The following is a 24156-nucleotide window of genomic DNA, read 5'->3' as shown; positions in this document are numbered from 1 at the left end:
TCGCGACGCGCACGAATGGCTGGCTCCGCTTTAATGAGTTGGGGGGATGAGAAAGGTGAACGGTTTTGCGCCCTAATAGCAATGCGATCTCGGCGAAAAAGAAAAAAAACAAACAAAAACGCCAAGACCGACTGATGGGAGATGGTACCAAGAGCGCTTTGGCATTGGTTCGTGTGATTAAAGGATGCAATTAAATACCAAACTCAAAGAGAACACACGAAACGAGCCCGTCAACACCTATAGACCGACTTCGTGGCAAAAGGCCTGGGCCCATGAAACGTGGCACAAGGCCTGGGCCCATGAAATACGTCGAAGACACAAGTCCTAAATCTAGAAGCGGGCCCGCGCGCTTTTATTGTAATGTAATGAACATATGGCGAAGAATATAATGAGAATGAAAAGTAATGAGCAGGGCAGTGAAGAAAAAAAATCTAGACTCGCGTCGGCTGATCTTACTAAACATGCTGAAGCTTTGAACAAACTGTAGCGCCCTCATTTTGGGTAGTACAAGCTCACCTGATTGAGCATAGCACTACTTATGGCACTCTGGTCGAACTTTTTCAATTCTATGTGGTGCTAAAGAACGGAAAAATACCTTTGGACGCCAGAAATCGGCCAAACTCAACGTTGCAAAAAAATAGAAAGTGCCAAATTCATGACACCACCGCTAGGGCACGCGTCTCTGGATCTCTGGATGGTGACGTCACAACACCTGTGTCGCGACGCTTTAATTCTTTTTTTCTTTTTGATGTCTACTTTGGAAAGCGTGAAACGGCATCTCTTGGCTCACGCTCTCAGCATCTTAGCTTTGACAGCGTTAGAATTTTTGTTCTGTCTTTGTATTTTCATCGTGATCTCGCGCTCCGCACCAGAGCAGGCACGCTTCTGCATGCGTGACAGTTTGAGACGCTAAAACTTTGACTACCCAAAACAAGTCCTAACAAGTCCCATTCGCAGCACCCTCTGGGCAGCGCAGGAGGCCCATGCATGGCTCTTAAAATCAATGTTGCCAGTTATCAGAAAGGTTTATGCAAAATCGCAGGGAACGGTTTCTCGTCCTCCAGAGATGTCAAAGCAGTCCGCGACAGAGCAAAAATATTTCGGCCGAGCTTCCCGACACCATATACCAAAAACTCAGGATGCCGCATTTTTGAATTATGTCGATCACGAATAAAACCTTTCTAAAAAAGTGTGCGTCGTCTGTAGTACAACTGCTGCGGCACGTACTCTGAGCAGACACGAGGGCTAGCACTCAGATCCAAACACACGCTTCGTCGCGAAGAAATGGCGGCCGCCAATGTTGCTCGACGGGGTTTTGAAAAGAGTCCACGGCGCTCAGTTTGCACTAAGCACCAAAATGGCGGCACCTACGCAAGAAAAGCGGGGAATAGACTCGAGGACGCGGTGGCTCTATATTTTCATATTATATTGACGAATGGAGATGGTGAGGAAGTGGCAAAAGCCGACTCACAGAGGACGTTGAGCTGCGCCCCCTGGGACGCCAGCGAGTATCCGGTGGAGGCGTTGGTGGCGATGCACTTGAACTCGCCCAGGTCCAGGCTGGGGTCCACTCGGGTGACGCGGAGGTCGGAGCCCTGCTGGAAGCGCCGCGTCGTGTTGCGCACGGCCTCGCCGCCCAGGGTCCAGTAGAAGCTGATGCGGTCACTCTTGGACACGCCGCAGCGCAGGGTCGCGCTCTCGCCCTGCCGGACGCGCACGTCGGCGGGCTGCGGGCTGAAGTAGAAGGTGTCCTGGCCGCTGACCGCCTGGCACCACCAGGGACCTGCACGGTATAGAGGGACGAAGAGGGACCGTCAGTCGGTCGAAGTGGCGGGCTGTCCGAGCGCAAGAACTGTTGGAGGGACCTTCTGGAAGCCTTGGCGTATGCAGCCGACGCTTCGTTAAGCTTAACTCGCACTCTTGAATGTCCCTGCACCGCGAGGCATGCTTTGCAAGGGAGAGCAGACGCTCCAGATTTCTGAAAGAGGTATAGTCGATGGCGTGTTAGGAACGCAAAAGATGCTCTGCCTCTAACGCGAGCTTTCTGCCTGTGTTGACACTTGGTCGCACTCACAGCCGAAGCACCGCGGAAGGCAACGAGCTCGAGCTAAAGGTGGAACTTGCACTGCATTCCTCGCCTGCCACCGAAAATATATCATCAACCACACTTTACTCGGTTCCACCAACGATAAGCTTATCTATACCGGCGCCGTACTCCATTGACCACGTGTAGTACATGTGGCAAGAAGGGGTAGACGAGCTCTGTTGCAGCGCATCGAGAGCTGCATGGTCGTTGGGGCACTACACCGCTGTCTTTTCCCATGACTTATTCGAGGAAGGCCAACGATTGCTGTTCTCAGACAGTGTACGTGCGGGATTTCCTGCCATTGTGACTGACGGCAACGCATGGCATCCGTACACCATGTCCACGCCTCTCGCTTCGTGATTGGTTGCTCGGCGTTCTTATCGGCGAATGAGGCAATCTGATTGGCTACCGGCCGAGCGATAATGAGATGCCTCGCCACGCCCTGCGTTTCTTGAGCTGGCCATAGTGTAGCAATCGGAACCCTGATTCTCCCAAGCATGAGACACGTCAACCGTGTATGTATATATGATGCCGATTTATGACTAGGCAGCACCGAAATATGTTTCCGTTTTTTTTTAAATACGAGAATGATTGTTAATACAACTGCAACTATAACCAATATGCAGAAATATTTCTCGACATTAAAAACAACAAAGGGAACCATATATATAATAATGAAACGAAGACCGGCGAATACACTGGTACCCGGATTGCTTCGGTGTTAAATCGAATCCACGCCGCCAATCTTCGCGGCACAGATAATTTTTGTACCGGCGCGTATTCGTGTAATCACCGTTAAATAATGCTAAAATCGTTTCCTTTTTTTCTTTTTTTTTTTTTTTTTTGTTATTGCGCGTGTTTAATTTAAGCCTCCGTAAGTGACCTCCTTTTTCTCGGCTGATATGTGGAGCTGCAGACAAAAGGGCAGAGATGAACGACCGCGAATCTTCTCGTTGTCGACAAGAACTCTGCGGTGTCTACACAGGCAATCGCCTGTCGTGCGACCATTGGGACAAAGTGGAGCGAACTGAATAGAAGCACATAACGAAGGTGAATATCACTTATGGCTGCGTCCGTATTAGCAGCTGCATCGAATAAGCGTCTATATTCGCGCATACACCACAATCATCTGCGCCACCGGCGCGGTTCAACGGCCCCATCGTGGGCAATCATGCCGGCTGCCCGAACCGGAAGAACGAGAACTACACGCGGCCGCTGCACGCGCTATTAAAACCGCTCCCGCGCGCCACCGCGTTTTCGCTTCATTCACCCGCTCGCGCCCTCCACGCAGGTGTGCCGAGCTTCGCCCGAACGCCAGCGGACTCTCCGACACCCGACGTGCGTCGTCACACACACCGATGTATAGACGCTTTCAGGCAGCTGTGCATGGGCGCCGCCATAACCGACCTTCAGTTTACGTTCCATCTAATTCCTCTCGCTTCACTTCATCATTACCTCAGCATGACAGGTTATTGCCATTTTAGATGTTACTGTGTCCTTTTCGCCAGCACAGGGCTTTATGAAGGCTCGTCAACGCCCGCTTCGGTGGCTCGGCACCTCGGTAAGGCAGGAGAAGGTCGGCTATGGCGGCTCAATCGGTTTTCGTAGACCGCGTTTCCCCCTCCGCTGAGTCCTCCGCAACGAAGAAGCCGCTACTGCGCATGCGCGCTCATGGACTCGACTGTGGAGTTCTGGGTATCGTAGCGGGATACGGAGAGGGTTTCAAGACGGCGAAAACGATCTACGACAACTCTCTATTGGTTGTGTGGCGTTGGCGGAGAACCCAGGATCCCTGGGTTCTGCTAACAGCGCCAGCTTTCTGAGAGAGTTTTAGTAGACCGTTTTGGAACCGTACGCTGCGTCGAGAGCGGGCTTAGCGGGTGCTCAATGCATATGCTTCGAAGTGACTGCATGAGCACCCTCTAGCTGCAGGGCGTAGCTCTAGAACACGGTAAAAGCTTCTACTAAAACTCTTTATCCCATACGTGCGAGCGAAGCGGAACCTACAAGTGCGAGCACACTAAAGAGTTTTAGGGAACCGGTTTCGCACGTCCGATACGGTATACGATATGGGCGCTCCGGTACGAATTGCGCATGTCCGAGTATTCTGCGGTATAGCGCATGCGCAGTCCGTACCGGAGGACCCATCGTATACCGTATCGGGTGTGCAAAAACGATTCCCTAAAACTCTCTACTGAATACCAGACTTGTACTGACTTTATTGCAAGTAATCAAATTACTTGTAATCAATTACTTTTTAAAGTAATATTATCATCATTTGATTACATTTATGAGGTAGTAATCGCAAGAGCAATTCGATTAAATATGGAAGTCCTATAATTAGTTTAACCGTTATTATTTTACAGCATTAAATGCATTTTAACGCCCTCAATCCCAAAATTCAGTCCATCCGTCCGTGCATTTTCCGCTAAATTTAGCGGGGAAAGCGATGTCACATGACCTATACACCTTCGGAAAATTAAGGGCACGTGACCCATACGTCGAACCAGTTTCCCCGCTAAATTTAGCGGGCGAAATCGACGTCACGTGACCACGTGACCTATATACAAGCATCAAGTTTCTCCACTAAATTTAGCGGGAAAATATACGTCACGTGACCATACCAATATACCAATTCCCTCACCAATTCCCCATAACGCTTTGGAACTTCAAAGGTAAAAATCGCTGCCAACTTTTTTCTTTTTTTTTTTTCTTTTTCGATGGCGCTTTTGTTTGTGCAAATTTTGTAGGAAGCAATCGTCGCACAAAGTCAAGGACAGGAAGATGGACTATCAAAATTGGTGTATTAAGCGGATAAGTAGTTTATAGGTCGGCGATTTTAATCGAATAATGGAGAGTACACGAAAGGCCCGTTTCTTTTTTAATTGGCAGAAAAATCTGTCATTTTGATCACCTGAAGTACTAACCAGGGCCTCTAAACTCGTGGAACACGAAGTTGGGGCCGAAGTTGACGGAACGCACCGATTGGCCTATAACGACGATGACTTTGCACTTTTTTCGCCGACGTCCAATCGGCGCGCTCCGCGAACTTTCGGCTGAAACTTTGTGCTTGACGAGTTTAGGGCCCCAGGAAAGTACCAGTCACATTTTCAAGAAACTGTCAATTAGTTTCCTTCTCGGGTAATAAAGTAATCTCACTGGCTACTTTTTAACCGAGAGTAATTTTGTAATACAAATCGATGATTCTTTTTTTTTTTTTTTCGAGTAAAAGCTGGTTTTTACCGCCTTGTTTTCTTACGTTAGGTAAAAGTCACCGAAACATATATTCGTGTCTCGAAATGTCGCGAGCCAGGCTATCTCCTTGAATAGCCACGCTTAGTACGAAGCACAGATGTCTCGGCAACTTAGGCGTAAGCAGACGTTCGCAACATAACGTATAAGAAAACGGGGCGCAGCGTAAACCAGCCTTGACGTGCATACAAGACTGCTGAATACTGCTCTTGCCTCACGCGAGCTTGCCCTTACGCTCAGAATGAACGAGAAACAGACGTGCCAAAAATGCCCACAATTTGCGGGGTGAAACGTCGGGACAGCGCCCACCGCCACTAACTGCACGCCAAGTTGTTGCATATATTATATAGGTGAAAAAAGAGGGGAAGAGACGATACGCGTTTGTGTATACATTTTTCCAGCGATTATTATCACTCAAAATGCCGAGTCATGTGGACAAGTCTCATACGCCGAAGACCGGAGCTACTGCGCATGCCCAGAACCCACTCCGTAGCCCATGGAGTAGACAACCGTGGCGGCGCGCAGGAGGCGGTGACTGGAATGGTCTGTAGGGGCCGCGCAGCCGAGCTTGTATCGGCAGGCAGCGCCACCTAGGGCGAACTTTGTAGAATCTCCCAGGAGACGTATTCACCAGGGTCGGCATTTAATTACATTCGAACTCGTCTGTCCGACCGCCCTGCCAGCCAACCGTGACGCGGCGCTCGTCCATAATATAAGTTCGTTGGTGGGTGCCGCCCAATTTTGCCTTTTTTGCTCACCGGTGGCGCTGACTCGAAAGCTGACCGGGACGCTCGCTGCTCACTGCTCTGGGAAGGAGTGCGGAATATTGATTGCCAAAATTAAGAACGCCTTTTTTTCTTTTCTTTTTTTTTTTTCTGAAGACTTGAAAGTCTCCCGCTAATAATAATAATAATAATAATAATAAGAAAATTACCGGAAGAACGTTATTTAAAAAAAGAAAGTAGAGAAATGAAGTATTCAATTTTAGGAAACAGCTAGAGGCAACGAAATTACGTTTTTCGCCTTCGGATTTGGACGTCCTAATGTTCATTCGTTCTAAAAAAAAGAAAAAAAGAAAAATAAATAAATAAAGTATGTGTAATGAAAGGCGCTTACATATTAAAAATAAATAGCATTATAAAAACATAACGGTAAATAGCCTTTTAAAAAAAGAAATTGTGCTCGAACAGTGGCACTTCAAAATGCGGCACACCGTCAACCCTGTGCAACATTAACAAAAAACACATACGCAAAAACAAAAAAAAAAAAAACAAAAAAAAAAAACGAATGTATGACAACGTAAAGTAAATTGAAGTAAAATGAAGACAGAAACTCGATATATCTTTTTTTATGTTGTCATTAAATATTGAAAAAAAAATAATAATAAAATGAAACGACGCAGATAACCGGATTATACAAGGCGGTGGTTCCCGTCATTCCAAATAAAGCTGGTGACAAACGCGTCTCCCGAAAGAATAACAAAAAAAACTTTAAAAATAAACTGACCGCATAAAAGGGAAGTGAAAAGCTGACACGGAAACGAGCTTCCGGGACCCAAGTGGCCAGCGTGGACAAAAGCAAAGGATCCGCTGTCAGGTTAGCGGCCGGAATTCCCATTAATCTGGATTACGAGAGCCTTAGCGGTTCATCGGTTCCTCTCCAAGGAATACTTCCATCGTGCGCAGAGCCCGCACCATCGAGCTAGAAAGCCCTGTTGAATATTCAACGTCAGCGCGGGCCATGCATATTCGACACGAGTAGTTTCACTGTTCGGCTGGGACGCGATCAGTTCGTCAAACGACGTTTCATCGATAGATCGTTTCGTCGACATACGATGTTTTATCGACAGACCTTCCGGCGTTTCGTCGAGATACGATGTTTTATCGACAGACCTTCCGACGTTTCGTCGAAAGCAACCCTGCTGTTTTCGCAACGAACTTTTCGAGTATCGCCTGTTTTACGGTGGGGGTGGGGGGGCAGGGGGGGGGGGGGGGGGTTGAGTAAACACACTACTGTGAAACGTTGTCGACGAAATGTCGCAGGGGCATGTGTCCACGAAACGAGCTTCCACGAAACGTAGTGTCGACGAACCGTGAGTCCATGAAACGATGGGTATGACGGCTGTATTTATTTTTCGTTCTAAACGGTCCACTCTGGTAAGCGCTCGGAGAGCACGTGACATCCGGCGCAATCGGAACGAGCAAAGCTGGCGGCAACGCTGACGTCGACAGGATGCCAGCCTCACCCTTCCAGTCACCGAAGCGGTCCAAGGACGCCAGCGATCGGGCCACCGCAACTAAACGCAAAGCTGCTTTTGTACGAATTTTAAGTGACGGGTTAATCTTCTATAATCTTCTAGGGGGACAATAGCGACTTCAGGGACTCACAAAAGAGTCTCGTGGAGAGGCGAGCTACCCCTTCCCCTCTTCTGTCGTGGTCGCCGGAGGCGAGACAGTTATTGTCACTACCTGTCAGGCTGTCAAGGTTCCTAGACGGGTACTAAAAGCGAGGCGTTACCGACATCCACCAGGTGCTCTTTAGTCAGTTACAGGTTAAGAAGGTAGCGGTAAATGCCCCTCAAAGGAAATCAGATATCCCTCCGCCACCTCCGCATCCAATAGCGTCCCACCGTTTCCGTGACGTCGTGGCCAACGCGCGAGGAGGGTCTTGCCTTTCTGTACATATTTGCTTTATCTTTCGACTTTGACTTAGCATTGTGGAAGCCACGAGAGGGAGATTAGAGTTATTTCCCACCGACGGAAACAAATACCACTTTCGGGGATTAGCTTCCCCCCGATGGATACAAAGGCTGCTTTCAGGGGCTCGGTTCCCTCTCTGATAAATACAAAGGTCGCTTTCTTAAAAAGTGGGAACGGAGACAAGTGGGAATCCATTGAAGCGGAACAAGGAGCGTTTCTAGTGAACTCTTCTTTCGACCGCGGAGAGATTTGAAACGGGCGCATCACACTTGTGGGAGGAGCTTCTCCTACCTTCTTGACTTGTAACCGACTATAATAGTTTCAATCGTTTTAAAATTCCTTTTCGTGCCTTTTTCAACCAGAGTCTGGTGTGTCTAATGTAATACTGCTCCCTTGAACACGAATAGACCAAGAAATAAGCGCGGACATTTCGTCGTTGCGCCCACAACGGCTCCAGCCCGCAGGCCACGGGCCAGGCAGGCGCGCAGGCACACACACATGTTCGAACAGCCGCATCGGCTACGGCGTCACCAAACAAGCCAGTAAGGAACCCGCGTTTTACACACTGCGCTCTGTGTTTACAGCTCCGGGCGCGGCGGCGCCTTACAGGGCCATAAACGAGAGAAACAAACTACACGGACTGACTGCGCATGCGCCTGTGTAAACAGCGCGGGTCCACGACGTCTGGTGTACCGGTCGGGGATGCATGGTCGGGGTGTCGCGGTCCCCTCCTTCTAAACACGGTCTTATCTGGAAGCCGTCTACGCTCCGTTCAAAAGCTGACAGTGCGATGGAAGCTATCGCGCCTTACGGACCAATCAGCCGCCTCCCTTTCGTCACGTGACAGCGGGTGACGTCATCGTTGGTGGATCACCGACGCGCCCCAAGCGGCAACTAGGCCGAAGCTCGACGACGGCAGACGCGTCCGTCTTGGCGTCGCTGCGGGACGCTGCAAGACGCTCGGGATGCGACGCTGACGCGAGCTATGTAAACCTGCGTGGAGCCACCATGGTGATGACGTTTAGGGGTAGGCCTTGTCTTCTACGTGGTATTGGCTGATACTGCTACCTGCCCGTCGGTGTGGCTGGGGACGCCATGATCACGTGTCGAAAGACGTGTGAAGGCTATGATGAACGCAGCACTATTCGAATGGTACCACAATTCGCCAATGAGTCTTTGTCTTTTTCGTCCGTCGCCTTCCAGTTGTTCGGCCTGCCAGCTGTTCGGGGGAACAATAGACATGAATTGATTAATTCATTTATGGTCCCAATTAAATCGTAAGCTTCAACGCTGTTAAAAAACAGGTTGTTGCGGGATTTTCTTTCCACTGTCAAGGTACACAATCACCCACTCGATTGGAACCACTATTATAGCACCCCTACCCAACTGGGCCTGCAAGTGAGCCAATGACTACGATCTTCGAAGCGCGAACAGCCAATGACATGAGCCGAGATCAAAAACGCGGTCCGCGCACGAGTCTTTTGGAGTTAGAATTCCCAATGGGGTTATAGACCTGGACAGCCAAACAACGAACAAATTTCAATCAAAATCAGGATAAGCGGTTGGTGATACGATTCCTATATTGTTCTCTCGTTAATAGTATGAAAAAAAAAATTGTAAGAGCAGAGCTGTTATCGAAATCAGCCACCTATCATTAAAAACTTGCAGGACGCTTAAGCTTCGCCTGAAACACTCTTGCCCTTCCTGCCAGTGCTTGGAACGCTCATGCTCTTCCTGCCAGTATGCAGCAAATGCGGCGGAGATGGCCCAGTGAGCAGTGGGTCTGGCTCGCAACCGAATAAGGGCCGTGGGTTCGAATCCCGCCTAAAATTCTTCAAACCTTTTTTTAAGGAAAGTTAATTACTTTATGAAGTTAAATCTATTGAGACATGCGGCGACCTTTAATTCGCATTACATGCCATGTCTTTAATCACTTTCATTCCACACATGACGTCACGTGCCCGTTGTTTGAAATTCCCGCGCGAGGTCATGTGGCTGTGACGTCATAACCTTATCCACCAATCAGGACTTTCGCGTCAAGCTACCGACGCCGGCATTTCTGCAACACGAGCTCCTTTACGCTGTCACGTTAAAGAGACTCGTAAAAAAAAGTGCTTAGCGGAAGTATTGACTTATTTTTATATAAAAATAGAGCACATAAGTTATAGAAAACACCTGAATGACAAGTCCCCGCACCATTTACGAAACCGTCGATACTTGCTTCTGCGAAGCTTTAGGGGCCCTGCAATCATATTCAAGCGTCTACCTTTTTTGAGGTTTCCACGTCTCTTGGGGTTGGGGCAAGCCAGCGGGCACGGAGAGAGTAACTAAATATCAGCGCGTCATATTTTAACCGGACGACGCGGAAACCTCCTCCACCGACGAGGGCGACCCGCGGTACCGAAAGAGCGCAAAATGTGACGTCTTTGGTCCTAGGCTTGCCACTGGTCAAAGCCGCTAAGGGCTTTTTTTTTAGTCGAGATACAAAATATAAGTGTCGCGAACCGTTTCAGTTATGTATGAAAGTAGTTTTTGTTCACTATTTTAGATCAGAAAAGAAACAAATGCAGTTTACAAAGTACGGAAACAAGAAATGATCCGTCGATATACCCGCCACCAAGCGGCGGAAAAAAACGCCGCATACTAGAAAAGGCTAGTGGGATGAGGCTACGACAAACGAGGAGCGTAGAAAGGTCCCGGATGTACGCGGTGGCGCTGTGGTCGTATATCGGCTCAAGAATCCGACCGGTTCCGAGCGTTCCGAAGGCCTTCCGCGCGGGCCCTGCTGGCGATTTGGTCATTTGACGGTGCGTCGGCGCGAAGTGGCTCCCGTTCTGAACTGATCTTTACCCCGTGTTTGCTGTCGTTTGTGGCCAATGAAATGTTATGCCGAATTAGTGTTTAGTCGCGCTGCAAATCCAATGCGAGCTGCCCTGGCCGCCCGCTTCATATAGCCTAGCCAGACCATGCTATAGTGGCGCCCTCTCGAGCCGTCGACACGGAGTGCGGCAGCCGTGTGCGCTCGATGAGCTCACTACTTCTCCTCTAGTTCAAGGCCACTCAAGCCAGGACCTACGACGTCATGAAGGAGGTTATTTTTTGCTAGTTTTTGTAATTTTAATCTGCCTATAACTTTTAAAATAAAGCGAAATTTGAGAAAAGAAAAGTTGGATTAAGTCGTTCAGTACGCTCAGGTTCAGTGCAAATTAAAAACCAGTCAAAAAGTCATTGCAGGGCCCCTTTAATATAGAAAAAATGCTGAGACGTTGCTCTCAGAAACATCGTATCTAGAGAGGTCAAAGACGCACGTACATCACGGAGCTATCAAAACATCCTATTGTACTAATTAATGCTTGGGTACGCCACATCCACTGCATGCCTCCCAATTATCATCTCCCACCCTTTGCAAAAAAAATGCACAGTTTGTATATTGCACGCGTACAACTTGCGCGCAGTAGCGCACGAACTAAGCGACGGAAGAAAAGCAGGCGTCTCTGGGGACCAGACTACCCCGTTGATGACTTTGCAAGTTGCGAAGCCTAAACAAACCGTAAAGAGCTACGCCTACTGGCGCCAGCCACCCCCTCGTCCCCCGGCGGCGGCGGCGTCGTCGCGGCCTGCAGACGCCTGTTTACACAAGAGGCCACACCGAACCCCCAAACTGCGCTGCAAACTTCCAACTTAAAATAAAAAAAAAAAAAGAAAAGGCGGAGGGGCGGCATGCAGAAGCCAGCCAAAGGATATCATGGTAGTAGTCGGTGTCTTCCGCATAGTCAGCTCCTTCCCGAAGCCGGCAGTTAAAAAGAGTCCGGTTCGTTTGCATACTTAAAAAAAAATACCTTCTGGTCATTGTAGAATTACCCAAAACTGCGGTGACGGCAGAAAAAAAAAAAATAAAACGACAGAAAGAAGGAAAGAGGCTGTGACTGAAATGGACCTTCTTCAAGGACCTTCTTCAAGGACCTACTGGACCTTCTTCAAGGACCTTCCGAAATGGACCTTCTTCAAGGACCTTCCGGTCCTTTTCAGTCGCATTCGCAGTCCCGTGATTGGTTCCGAATTCGCACCGAGCACTGACGCATCACTCGTGTGGAATGCGTTTCGATCCGAAGCGCTCGTGTCCGATGCGTGCTCACAATCCATGACCAACTAATGGCGGCCGCACATAATCTAAGCGTCATTTCGAAAAGGGTCCATTTTTAAGTCACTTTTTTTTTTCGCTTCCATACCTCATGAGGATATAGCCGCAACGTTATTAAAGTGGTGGAGAGACAAACGACCTAAAGGCGCGTTTGGGAAGGGCGTCATTCCCAGGCCGGGGTTATATGGAATAATGAACCGCTCGTCAGACTGCGTCTGCGCCGCAGAAAGACCGGAGAGAACTCAAACCGCGGGGTAAAAGGACTCTGCGCCGGGAAAGGCGCAAGATTATATGCGCTCCAAATGGCTTTGGCGGAGGCGACTCGCGGAGCTGTGCATGCATTACGAATCGGCGACTGCGGCCCTCGGCGATAACTGCGTGCGGTCGCTTTGATGGCGGAGAAAGGCTTGGCGATAGCGCGAGGCCCTTCCTTCTGGCGACTTCCGGTGAGTGTGTCTGGGTCGGTGTAAGGATATGGGAATATTCTGGAGCACAGTCGCGAGAGTCTAAGCGACTAAAGTTCATAGATAAAAGCTGCGATTTTAAGTTGCTTCTATGTATAGAGATGTATAATCTGCCCACAGAGACGTTGGTCGAACGACAACCCTCACAGCGGGTGAAGGCGCAGCTTAGGATCTCACATTTACGTCGGGTGCGTCCAAGGAAACCAGCCGAATTCGTCATTGGTGACGTTTCTGAAGTTAATGCGAGGGTGCGAGCGAGCTGATTAAGCGTCGAAAATTTGTATCCCATGTTGAGTGGGGAAACCAAACAAAGGCGGGACAACGCGAATTTCCAAAAATTAAAGACTCGTGTTGTCCTGTCCTGTTTCCCCACCCTCCACGGGTTAAAATATATCTGTACTTTTGGTCATTCTGAACGCAACCAACGCAAGTGTCTGAGCTAGGCTGAATTCTTCGCGATATTGCAATTTTTCCTATGACGATGATGGGCGTGAGTAATGCAACACACACACACACACACGCGCGCGCGCGCGCACGCACGCACACGCACACACACATATATATATATATATATATATATATATATGTATATATTAGCAAGGCGGCAGAAGCCCGATTGGAAGGGTTGAGCAATTAGCCAATTAAAAGAGGTCAAGCTAGGAAGGCCAATGATTGGTGTGAGTGCATCGCGCTATAGTATACAACTGGCTAGGCGACGCAAGCTGGAGCCCGATTAAAAGGGTTGAGCCGTATAAACATCAATTCCCTCATCCATCCAGTATGGGACTTAGGAGATTGTAGGAACAGTTCGAAAGGGAACATCCAACACTCAGGTGTTCTCCGAGCCTCGCGCAATTGAAGCCACCGGAACCTCGATGGTTGTTCCGGAAGTCGGGCGTCTTCTGCTATTCCTAGTGCATTCAGTCGATATTTTGGTCCATTCTTCTTTGTGTCTTTGACTGAGTTTTTAATACTCCCGTCCTGGATTAAATGCCGAGAATACGGCATGTGAACCTGGGACATACGCACACTTGATACACTAGAATCTCAAAACAATTCACATCGAATGGCTTCCCAGGAGACTTCTCGGGTCCTCATGCACTGTTACTCCGCAACAAGCAGGCTCTCTTGCGATGACAAGAAGAAACCCAGCGCCCTGAACGCTGCTCGAACCAGCACTCGGAAGAGTTGAAAAGCCTGTCAAGCGCTCACTTCCGGGACAAGCCGCTTACTTCCGGTGGTTTCAAACATGTCTGCTCAATGCACCATGCAGCCCCCTCTAGTAGAGACCAGTGGGAAGCTCCGAAGAAGCCTCAAAACGGTAGTTTTCTACTGCAAGACATACGACTCCTTCGTGACGTCATGCAAGCCATAAGCCGGGAGTGTCCACACTGCTTATACCTCATACAAAGCAGAGTCTGCAAACAGATTCGAAAGCGAGTCACCGCAAGATCCTTGCTTCGAATGCCGTCTGGCAACGAGTTCAAGGAAAAACTTGACACGCGGCATTCGAACCAGGGGTGACTGATGTTTGCGGACTGTCTTTTGTATGATATAGAAGCATTGTGGCGCCTGCAATGGGCTCCAGCTTCTTTTATGGGCGGCATTTCAAGACGTGACAAGTAGACTTAAAATGTTCGGGACCGCTGGGACATCCTGTGCTATACTAGTATATGTAAAACACTCAATGCCAAACAACCTCAGAAAAAAAGATAATAAACACAAAATCCAGAGCACGACCCTAACGCGAACTCAGGGTGTCCCCGTCCTGGACGAACAGCTTGTCGGAAAGGTTCCTATGCGAAACTGCCGAGGCCTGCATAGTACTGAACGCTTAAGATTTAGCTCGCATCTTTCATGCGCGTGCACGCGTTACCTTTCAGGCTAACATCTGGCGCAAGACGCGCTTCGAGAACATGGTCACTTTGCGGCTGAAATACGGCGGGAAAAAACACGATGAAACGAACTCTATAGTTCTGGAACCGAGAAAAAATCACGCGAATGAAGAATTAAAAAAAAAGTGTTAGAGCATTTTTTTAAATTATTTTTTCTCCGTGTCTTAATGCGTATACACGCATCCATACATGCGAGAGGCCGTGCAGATGCGAAGCCTATTTGACACAAACAAAGATGAACGCAACGTACAGTCCCTGACAGCGGAAGAAAGGCAGGGCCCGTCCCGAGCACGCGATCATAGCAGCCAATGAGGTTGCGGCGTTATCCGATCACAAAACGCCAGAGGACCAATCACGAAGAGAGAAGCGTGAACACGCCACGTGCCGTGCATTTCTTGCGCTATCTATCTGCAGCGACTGTATACAGTGACACGCTTTTCCGTTCCTTCTCCCTCTCTTTCATGCACAGAAAACCCCGAGAGACATGCATACACATACCAAGCATAGTTGACTTGAGCATAGACGGACGTAACAATCGCGCTGCACCTCGTCCTGCATACGGGCTTAGCGAGCAAAGAAAAACGGAAACAAGATACTTGAAAGCAAACGCCTTTAACATACAAATGAGAAAACACACGCGCACACATACAAACACGCACACAGATGTTAACAAGAGGCAACAGAGCTTCACATAAAAAAAAATTTAAACAGAAACAAGCGCAGTAAAAAAGAAAAAGATTGTTGTTCATTATTATTATTCTTTGAACATATTTTGGTTTAGGATATTGACAACAACAAAAGCGTAATACCGGTCCTGTTGGGCCAGAAAAACAAAACAAAAAAGAAACACAGTAATAAAAGCCGAGAAGAGAGCGACCACTTTCGCGGACCGGTTTCACGGTCGCATACTTGCCGCCTTCTGCCGCATCAAAGCACGAGCTATGCCAGTCTGTCCTTATTAACTGGCGCCATTTTTCGCCTATTGTCGTCACTTGCACGGTATAGTATACATCTGCTGATAAACGCGTAACCAGCTTCCAATCAAGGTTCAAGGTGTTCAAAGTGCTCGACAATGCGTCATCTTAAGGTTCAAGAAGAATTCCTTTTATTATGAACAAGCATAGGGTCTTTAGTAGTAATATTAACGATAAATATAATAGTGCCAGGAAATCACCTGCGGTAAACGCGCTGTGACCGTGCAAAATCAGAAGCAAAGCCCCGAGCAAAATCGAACTACGTGAACTAGGCTGTAGCCTGAAACAAAGTATAGCAAGTTAATCCTTTGGATGCCACAATGTAATCGTGGATGATGGAGCAGGGAGCTTGGTGTGCAAACATTATAGAAATCGCTCCAAACGAAATGCGTTCCATGTTTTCGCAAAAAAACGCAACGGCCCAAAGTCTAGTTAGCATGCGACATATGGACAAACAAACAAAAAGTACAAAAGACTTTTTTTTTAACGTTTTCTCGTCGTTTTGTAGAACCAAAGGCTCGCGCACAAAAGCGAACTTCTGCTTCAAGGCTAATATATTTCCACTATCAATGCGGTTCTCGATGGAAACAAGTGTTAGGGTCTTAGAACAATGACTCGGAAGATCCTCGAAAACATTATCCTTCCCATTGGCTGAACCGATTACACGACGATCAGCGATTGGCTTTCCGGGTGCATCGCGGTGCAGTATGACTTCGCGTCCCAAAACGCCTGTGCCATTGTTTTCGCTGCACGCAACAGCTCCAGCTCGTCGTCCTTTCTCAAATCGGTCGCTGTTACAATAAGCGGAGAGAACCTCCGGTTATTGTAGCCAGTGTTCCCTGCCCGCTGGAGGCCGACGTTCCTTGTGTTCCGGTGGGCAGGAGCGGCGCCTTTCGGCGGGCAGGGCAAGCGAGTGAGCGGCCCTCCTAACAAGCCCATGCCCAAGATGTTGTTCGCAGCCGCTGACAGACCCCCCGTTTTTGCCTTGCCCCCCTTCCCCTTCTCACGCGCGCGCCGCTTTTGAGCATTTTGAGCCGCCAGGAATGTTCGTGGCAGCGGGAGAGAAGACCAGCTATGCCCTCCCTTCCCTTTTCAGACGAAGAAGCAACTTGTTTTCTAGAGGCCGCTCCGGTCTCTACTACACTAGGTTTTACATTTCGGTGGACAGCAGCCCCAACGAATTAGTTACCTCGGCTTAAAAAGTAACGCAGTAGCGCGTTACTTTTAGGGCGAATTAACGCGCCCGTTTTCAGATTCGTCACCGATTAACGAACGTACAGTCGTGGTCAAAAGAAAAATACGAACAACGAAGCGCGTGCCCTCCTGAGCATCCAGAACCTTCTCCGGCAATATTCAAGTTCGTCTGCTACAAAAGCAGACGAACGCACAGGGGTTGCGATGATGTCAGAACGCCAAAATATTATTGTCTGAATTAAAAAAAATAAATAATAATAAAATTGTGGGTAGACTTTAAAGCTGCATTGAGGTCTACCCACTATCCTTTCAGTCAAGGCCAATTAAAGCTCGGCGTTGTTCAGACGCCACTGCGACTCCCCCGCAAGAAGCAGACGACTTGCTCTCCTCATAGGAATTCGTCTGCTCCGAATTTAATAAAGTTTGTTCCTCCTTCTCCCGCCGTGGCAATATCTTCGCTTTTGGCTACACGTGGTGCGACAATCGTAAACTGATGGCAGACGCAGCCTTGAATTCCTGTTTTTTTATATATATAATTATAATTATAGTATATAACGTTATATATATATATATACATATAATTAAAGGGTTGTCAGTGATTGCGTGAATACGAGAACAGGCAAAATTGAGCACTGTCATCTGCATGTGCCGGATGATCTCACTGAATGTTTTCTGCTTCAGCGAACGAAGGCTGTCCTTTATTGCAACATAATGATTACATTGAAAACACACATACCGATGTGAAAACGGATTTTGAGAGAACTGCATGCCCCCATCTACACGAAATTGAAACGGCATCAGCCGAATGACAAGGCGGAATCTGGCAATAAAATACGCAGCTCTCGGTCGGTCGCCGCGGTACCAGGAATTCCCGTGAAGGTGCAGCATTATTCTCGAAACCGATTACTCAAAAGCACATCGTACAGGCAGCGCTGTTAGCGGCGAACCACTAAGATTTGTCGCGGTTAATAAGCAAAGCGGAACCGGTCTTTTTTCTTTAAACACCACCTGTCTGCCATGTGGTAGAAAGGACGACTTCCAATGTTGCTCGATTGGGGTTTTAAAACTGCGTAAACAAAAAAAAAAAAAAACGAAAAAAAAAAAACCTAGAGAAATTTATGCTTGTTTTCAATTTAATTAGCAAAAAGCAGGCGGGCTCCTTGCGGAGCGTTTACAATTTCTTCGTTTATGTGCGAATTTAAAACACTAATATGCTTATCTAAAATTCGATATATTTGATATATTTTATCCAAACGTGCAGATACCAAACCTAAAAAAAAGCGTCGGATTTTTTAAAACTTTTCTTTGACATTTGAATATTGCAAGAACTACTTTGCGCCGCGTATGAATTAGGCGCCAAACTTGCCTTTTTTCTTGCGGTGACAGCCAGAGTTACTAAATAGGCTTCAGTAAAACTTCAATGAAATTTCAGAAAACTGGCAACCATGACGAGGGGAGATAATAGGCGGAATGTCGAGAGACGCGGACATCGTGCACACACACACAGCCGGAAGCGATTCACCCAAAAAACCGCATCGACTCACGCCACAACGCTAATCGACTTTATATACAGAATAAATATGTCTCAATCATCTTTTTTTTTTCTTTTTTTTTTTTTAAGGAAAGCATTTGTGTGGATTAGTTTTCGTCCAGAAATGCCAAATAAGGTCATACCAAGAACTGGGCAAATTACAATTTGGTCCTAATTGTAAATGGTATAATTGATTCACCTGAGCTATACTTACTCACATCTAGTTGCACGTTCCTCGTAGGTCTTGTAGACTTTATACTTTGTTTTAACTTTTACCCCACCGATTTTGATCATGCTGCACCCATGACACGTCTACAACTGACGTGTAACCATTTAGAAAAGATTTCCGGGAATGTTAGTCTTGATATTTTTGATGAAGAGCGTAAATTTCGAAAGTGTGTTGAGACTATTGTTTTGTCCTAACATTTCGCTTTTATCCTGTTTAAAATTTTACTATACTAATGGACTCATTGATAAGCGCACCGCAAAGGAGGCGTTAAGCTGTTGGTGGGTCACTCAAAAAATAAAATAAATAGATAAATAAAGCGAAATATGAGTGTATTTATACATCTTTATGATTATCTTATGGGAATTCATTTATATCGTGGAAGGCTCGTTTCTTATCGCGTTGTGTAAAAAGAGGCTATTCTACTAACCTCGTGAACTGCTGCACTACACCCAGGAAAAAAAAAAAGAAGATATATATATATATGTATATATCAGGGATGGGCAGTATTTCAAATACAAGTATTTGAAATACGTATTTCAAATACTTTGTGTATTTTGCAGTTGTATTTAATTACAAATTGGGTAATGTATTTGACGTGTGTATTTAAATACTAAAACGTGGGTATTTCAAATACAATTGTAATTAAATACAATTTTGTGGGCGAAAATACATCCCTCAAATTTATTGTCACTGTCCAGAGCAGGAAAAAAACTAAGTTCTGCACCGAATGCAGTGTCTCTCAATCAAGCACAAGCGTTTTGTGACTTTGTGATTACGGTGCTAGTCCAGGGAAAGAATAGTGACGAAATCGACGTTCACAGGCAGACTGGCTAAATAAGTGCCTGTGACAACTTCTGATGCTTTCCAGCCTGATTTCCATCCATATTTTTGCCTGGAACATCCTAAATGCGCGGGTCGCCCAGATTGTCCTAACTGGTGCGAGTTGCAACAATAAAAAGTTCTCTAACTAGCGCTGCGCGTCTTGGTCGTCTCGGTTCTTTGTTGGTTTATACTAAAATGTAATCGGACAAAAAAAAAAAAAAAAACTGCTTGAAGCTCTTTACTTTTTTCACCTATTACGTCCAAGCTGATTACATTTTTTTTTGTGTGTGAGTATATTTCTATCACGTTACTAGAGCCTCGTACACTAACTCCCGAGTGTGCGATGCAAAATTAAAATGAGATTCCCAGAAACCCGTTGCAGGTGCCCGGAAGTCGCTGAGGCAAATTTTGAGGAATGTATTTGGAAAAGTATTTGGAGGAGACCAAATATATTTGGTTGTATTTGTATCTTGTACTTAAATGCTTTTTTTTGGAAATGTAATTAGATTTGTAATTAAATACATTTTTGACGAAGTATTTTGTATTTGTATTTCGATACATTTGCATGTATTTTGCCCATTCCTGGTATATACAGGGTGTCACAAAAGAAAATTTACACGGTCTTTTTTACCGCAAAAATAAACTAGGCATCGCCGAACGCTCATTCTCCGCCCAAAGGTAGAGCTAGAGGTCACAACCAGATGCCAAAGTTTCAGCCCGATCCGATAACTTAATCAAAAGTTATAAGTGGTTTTCTGAAAAGTTCAATGGGAAAATGGAGCCCATTTTTGCCTGTTTTCGGTTTCTGGTGCCATAGAGCCCCATGTGTTTGAAAACTCCGTCGGCCGCCATTTTCCCATTGAAATTTTCAGAAAATCACTAATAACTTTTGATTAAGTTATCGGATCGGGCTGAAACTGTGGCATCTGGTTGTGACCTCTAGCTCTACCTTTGGGCGGAGAATGAGCGTTCGGCGATGCCTAGTTTATTCTTGCGGCTAAAAAGACCGTGTAAATTTTCTTTTGTGACACCCTGTATATATATCTTTGGCACGGAGGAATATATATATATATATATATATTCCTCAGTGCCTCAGCTGGTCCAAATTATGAAGCTTCCAGCTCGCCTGCACACCTTCCCGCCTTGCAAAACGTTTATGATGTTGGTTCGTAAATGTCCGCGGTTTGCGTCCCTACGTTAAGAACGCGATGGGGGAAGAAGCACAAACTGGCGGGCCAAATGGCGATCACGTGACCACCGAACACGGCGTTTGGATTTCCTAAAAGGTAACGTCCGGAACACCTGCCGCTGGGAGATTACGGGCCCCGGCGAACCGCCGAGCACATTTGGGCGGACGAGAAAACGTTTGGCTCGCAAATTACCCTCCGTTACAGCATAACTTGGGCGAAGGGGCGAAGGCCCCGAGAGTGAATCAGAAGGGAAGAGCGAAGCATGTGACAGCTCTCCGCGGGAGTAATGAGTGCCCACGATACGTTGTCACGTGACTCGCTTCGACGCTCTCATTGGCTCGTCGGGGCTGCAAGTTTGTGCTCTTTGACAAGTTACCCAGCGCACGTCGCCAACACCCGTGAATGAAACGCAGGTGCGATAGAGAAGCAGACATCAGGCGACGGCCTTTTCACTGGCAACCCGATCTTATTTGTTCTACGGATTTTTTTAGACTGACGCCAGAGCAATCAGAAAGACGAGTGTCGAAAACAGAAATATTCTCGTAAAAACAAAACACAAAAGAGGAAGTCAGCTGGGTGTAATACGTGTTTTTTCACATCGTCAGAGGGCCAGACTGACCAGTAGCACACACCGTGACTTCGATCGACAGGGTGCTCACAGGCCACTAAGTTACAAGCTCGAACGCATGGTGGCTCGCTCGTCTGCAAGCCGTGCGCGCAGGGAGCCCTCGCCAGGCGCTCGAGACCGACCTGCTAGAAGTCAGCAGCCCATGGTGTCCCCGCGAAGACCTCCATCGCGAAGACCGCTGCAAGCCCAACACTCTTCACTCTCTTCAACCGCAACATCAACCACTCACCCTCGTCCACCAGTTCTATTCAAACCATCATCACCATTTCTTTGAAAAGTCCATCTGTACAATACCATCTCATCATCGTTGGACGCGGTGCTGCGGGCCTTCAAGACTTGCCTTTCTGCGGCGCCTCGGCTCTCCTGAGCCAAAATAAATCACTGTCACTGTTGTTTTAGGTTAGCTTTGCTATAGCCTTGTGTATGCTTGCTTTGAACTGCTTAAACACTTCGAAACAAACTTTTTTTTTTTTTTTTTGGATTGAAGGTGATGGTTAAGTTGTCAATAAATCAAAATACGGCAAATCCGTTGGACATTTCTTTTTTTCAGTCGGCGTTTTTTGATAGCGCACTCCGTCTTGATCACTTGACAAGTGTTGGTGCTAAACACGAAGTAAGAAGCACGATATATTTTTTAAATATATTTTAAAATAGGACTTTTTTTTTATTGTGAGAAATCAAAGTTTAGACGTCCCAATAAGATTCCACGTACATTTTTTTTTTTTTAATGGTACGAGGACTGAGGGTATAAATATTTAATGTTCATCTCTCTTTTCTCACAAAGCTCCCTCGAAATAAATATCGTTGTATCTAATATTTGACCAGTATTATTGGGCGCTGCACGGCACCAGGTCTTCGATCAATCAATCAATGAACGTAAACCAGGTGAAAGAAAGAAAAAATGCATTAAAATAACCATCAGCAACGCACTTCTCTTTAACCTTTTAAAAATAGGAAGGCTGTCCACGTCACAGGTATTCGACTTATCATAAAACTGGATCCGTGTCCATGAAGGGGTCATTAATATAAAAACCGATAAAAAACATCTAATAGCTTTTTTTTTTTTTTTTTTTTTTTTTTGCAGTGCGGTGTTTGCGTGAAAAACGCGCTTGTTTTCAAACAATGGGTTGCCATGCAAGTATTCACCGTGGAACAAGCACACAAGCGTCGCTGACCTGTTTGAATGAAAATTATGACTGGAACCAGTGCTGTACACGTTCCTTCTCAACCTTGGATCGAGTTCCCGTTACGTTTCTAGCATTGGAACGTGTCGTTACGTTAACGTTGCATGTGCGTATTTTTCCTAAGATATTGTGCTGATAATCCGTAGACCAAATAAAGCGAGCAAGTGAAAGTATCCACATTGACGTTACATCAATGCATATTGTCGAGCCCGAAGTATTGCGACAAATCTATAAACGTTACTTTTAACGTTTTGCTTCAGTATCGAGGGTTGCGTCTTGAAAGTATTAACGTCCAAACGCACCTTCGCGATACGCATACGAGACCTGTCCAGAAGTATCCAGCCATTTTTAACAACTGGCTCACACGGGGCACAGCTTGGTCGTCAAATTGGAGACAGTCAGACGGGACCTTACTGCGCATGCGTGAACAATCACTTCACTTAGCGTCTGCTCAGTTGGCAGCGAGACGTCACTGAATCAGGTGAAACATCGTGCAGTCGTCGTATTTAGAACTGACAGAGTTTTCCAGAGTGGATATGCCTCAAGTTCTGCTTTAAACTGGACATGGCACAAATAATTAAGGAGGCTTTAGGGGATGATTCAATGAGGAATGGGACGGATGGACAGCTGGTGACTGGCAGCTTCATCACGACCAATGCGCGTGCACATTCGTCACATCTCGTGGAGGGTTTTCCGGCAAAACACATGCGTCACCCAGGTTTGCTTCTTCCCACTCCTGCAGCCCAGACATGTCTCCCTGCATTTTTTTCCAAAGCTGAAATCGCGGTTGAAGGATAGATGACCTCAGACCATTGACAAGATTAAAGAGAAACCGACGATGCAGCTGATGGCAGACCCGATCGAGAGCTTCGAAGGATGTTTTAAAAGTCGAAGGAATATATATATATATATATATATATATATATATATATATATATATATATATATATATATATATATATATATATAATGGTTAGATACTGTTTGAGAAAATGTCGTATACGTCAAGGCTGAACGGTTTATGAGAAACCGATTGAACATACGACGTCGTTACAGTCTGCACCCCTGGGTGAATACTGCACCGCGATGCACCCTGAACGCCAATCAAAGACGTTCCTCTTAACAGCTCAGCCAATGAGAAGGGCGATCGGTATCCATGTTCCACTGACTATACAGAACATCTTTTAGCCACATAAACTGTGAAGGTCAATATTGGACACGACTCTTCGCAATGACTAGAGTTTTAGTAGATCATCCGATAACGACGCACGTGCAAAAGAGCGTACACCGAGAACTTCCAGAAGTGTACCATTCATACAAGACATCGATGCAGCAAACAAGCCGGTCGCGACAGAGTCCCAAGAAGTCGGCGAAAGAGCGTCCCAAACCGAGCAGAGCTGTCAGAAGAGGGGGGCTTTTCTTTCTTCCAACGAACTCACCGGTGAAGGCCAGCAGTGTCAGTAGCCTCAGTGGGAAATCCATTCGGGTCGATGTCTCTCGAGCCGCGCCGGGGGCGAAGTTTTCGCGCGCTGCGGCTCACGATGGCATGGTCGCTTCCGTCGGCACGCACAAAGATCACAAAGCTTCCGCACGCCGACACAAACTCACCGCCATGACGCCAACTCAACCACGCTACCTCCGCCACCAGACAACTCCTCTCCCAAACTGAATGCCCCCCGCCTGCCCCGCCGCCGAAGTCGGCTTTCCTTCAAAGCATGCGTTTAAAAAACCGGTATGTCTTTTATGACGTCATTCGGCGCATGTAGTCGTCGCGCCATCTACAATTGTAAAGTGTCACTAGTCAAAGGTTGCCTGATTTAAAGTTTTAAGCATACAAATTATATTGTATCATCAAGTATATTAAAAA

General features: G+C 46.8%; 1 protein-coding gene across 1 annotated transcript in view; it reads right to left on the bottom strand.

Annotated features, from left to right (window-relative positions):
• LOC8043662 (inactive tyrosine-protein kinase 7) overlaps positions 1 to 24004 on the bottom strand; it is a 115139-nt gene extending 91135 nt beyond the window's left edge. Inside the window, exons 1-2 of the mRNA XM_029976266.4 lie at positions 23729 to 24004; positions 1472 to 1783 (exon numbers count right to left, since the gene is read on the bottom strand). Of these exons, the coding sequence (XP_029832126.2) occupies positions 1472 to 1783; positions 23729 to 23771 (355 nt within the window). The 5' untranslated portion in view covers positions 23772 to 24004. The remainder of the gene's footprint in view (positions 1 to 1471; positions 1784 to 23728) is intronic.
• Positions 24005 to 24156: the final 152 nt, after the last annotated feature.

The sequence above is a fragment of the Ixodes scapularis genome, unplaced genomic scaffold (genome assembly GCF_016920785.2).
Source record: "Ixodes scapularis isolate PalLabHiFi unplaced genomic scaffold, ASM1692078v2 PGA_scaffold10__122_contigs__length_95168666, whole genome shotgun sequence".
Lineage (NCBI taxonomy): Eukaryota > Metazoa > Arthropoda > Arachnida > Ixodida > Ixodidae > Ixodes > Ixodes scapularis.
The sequence above is the reverse complement of the archived record's forward strand: the minus strand, read 5'-3'. Positions and strand labels throughout refer to the sequence as shown.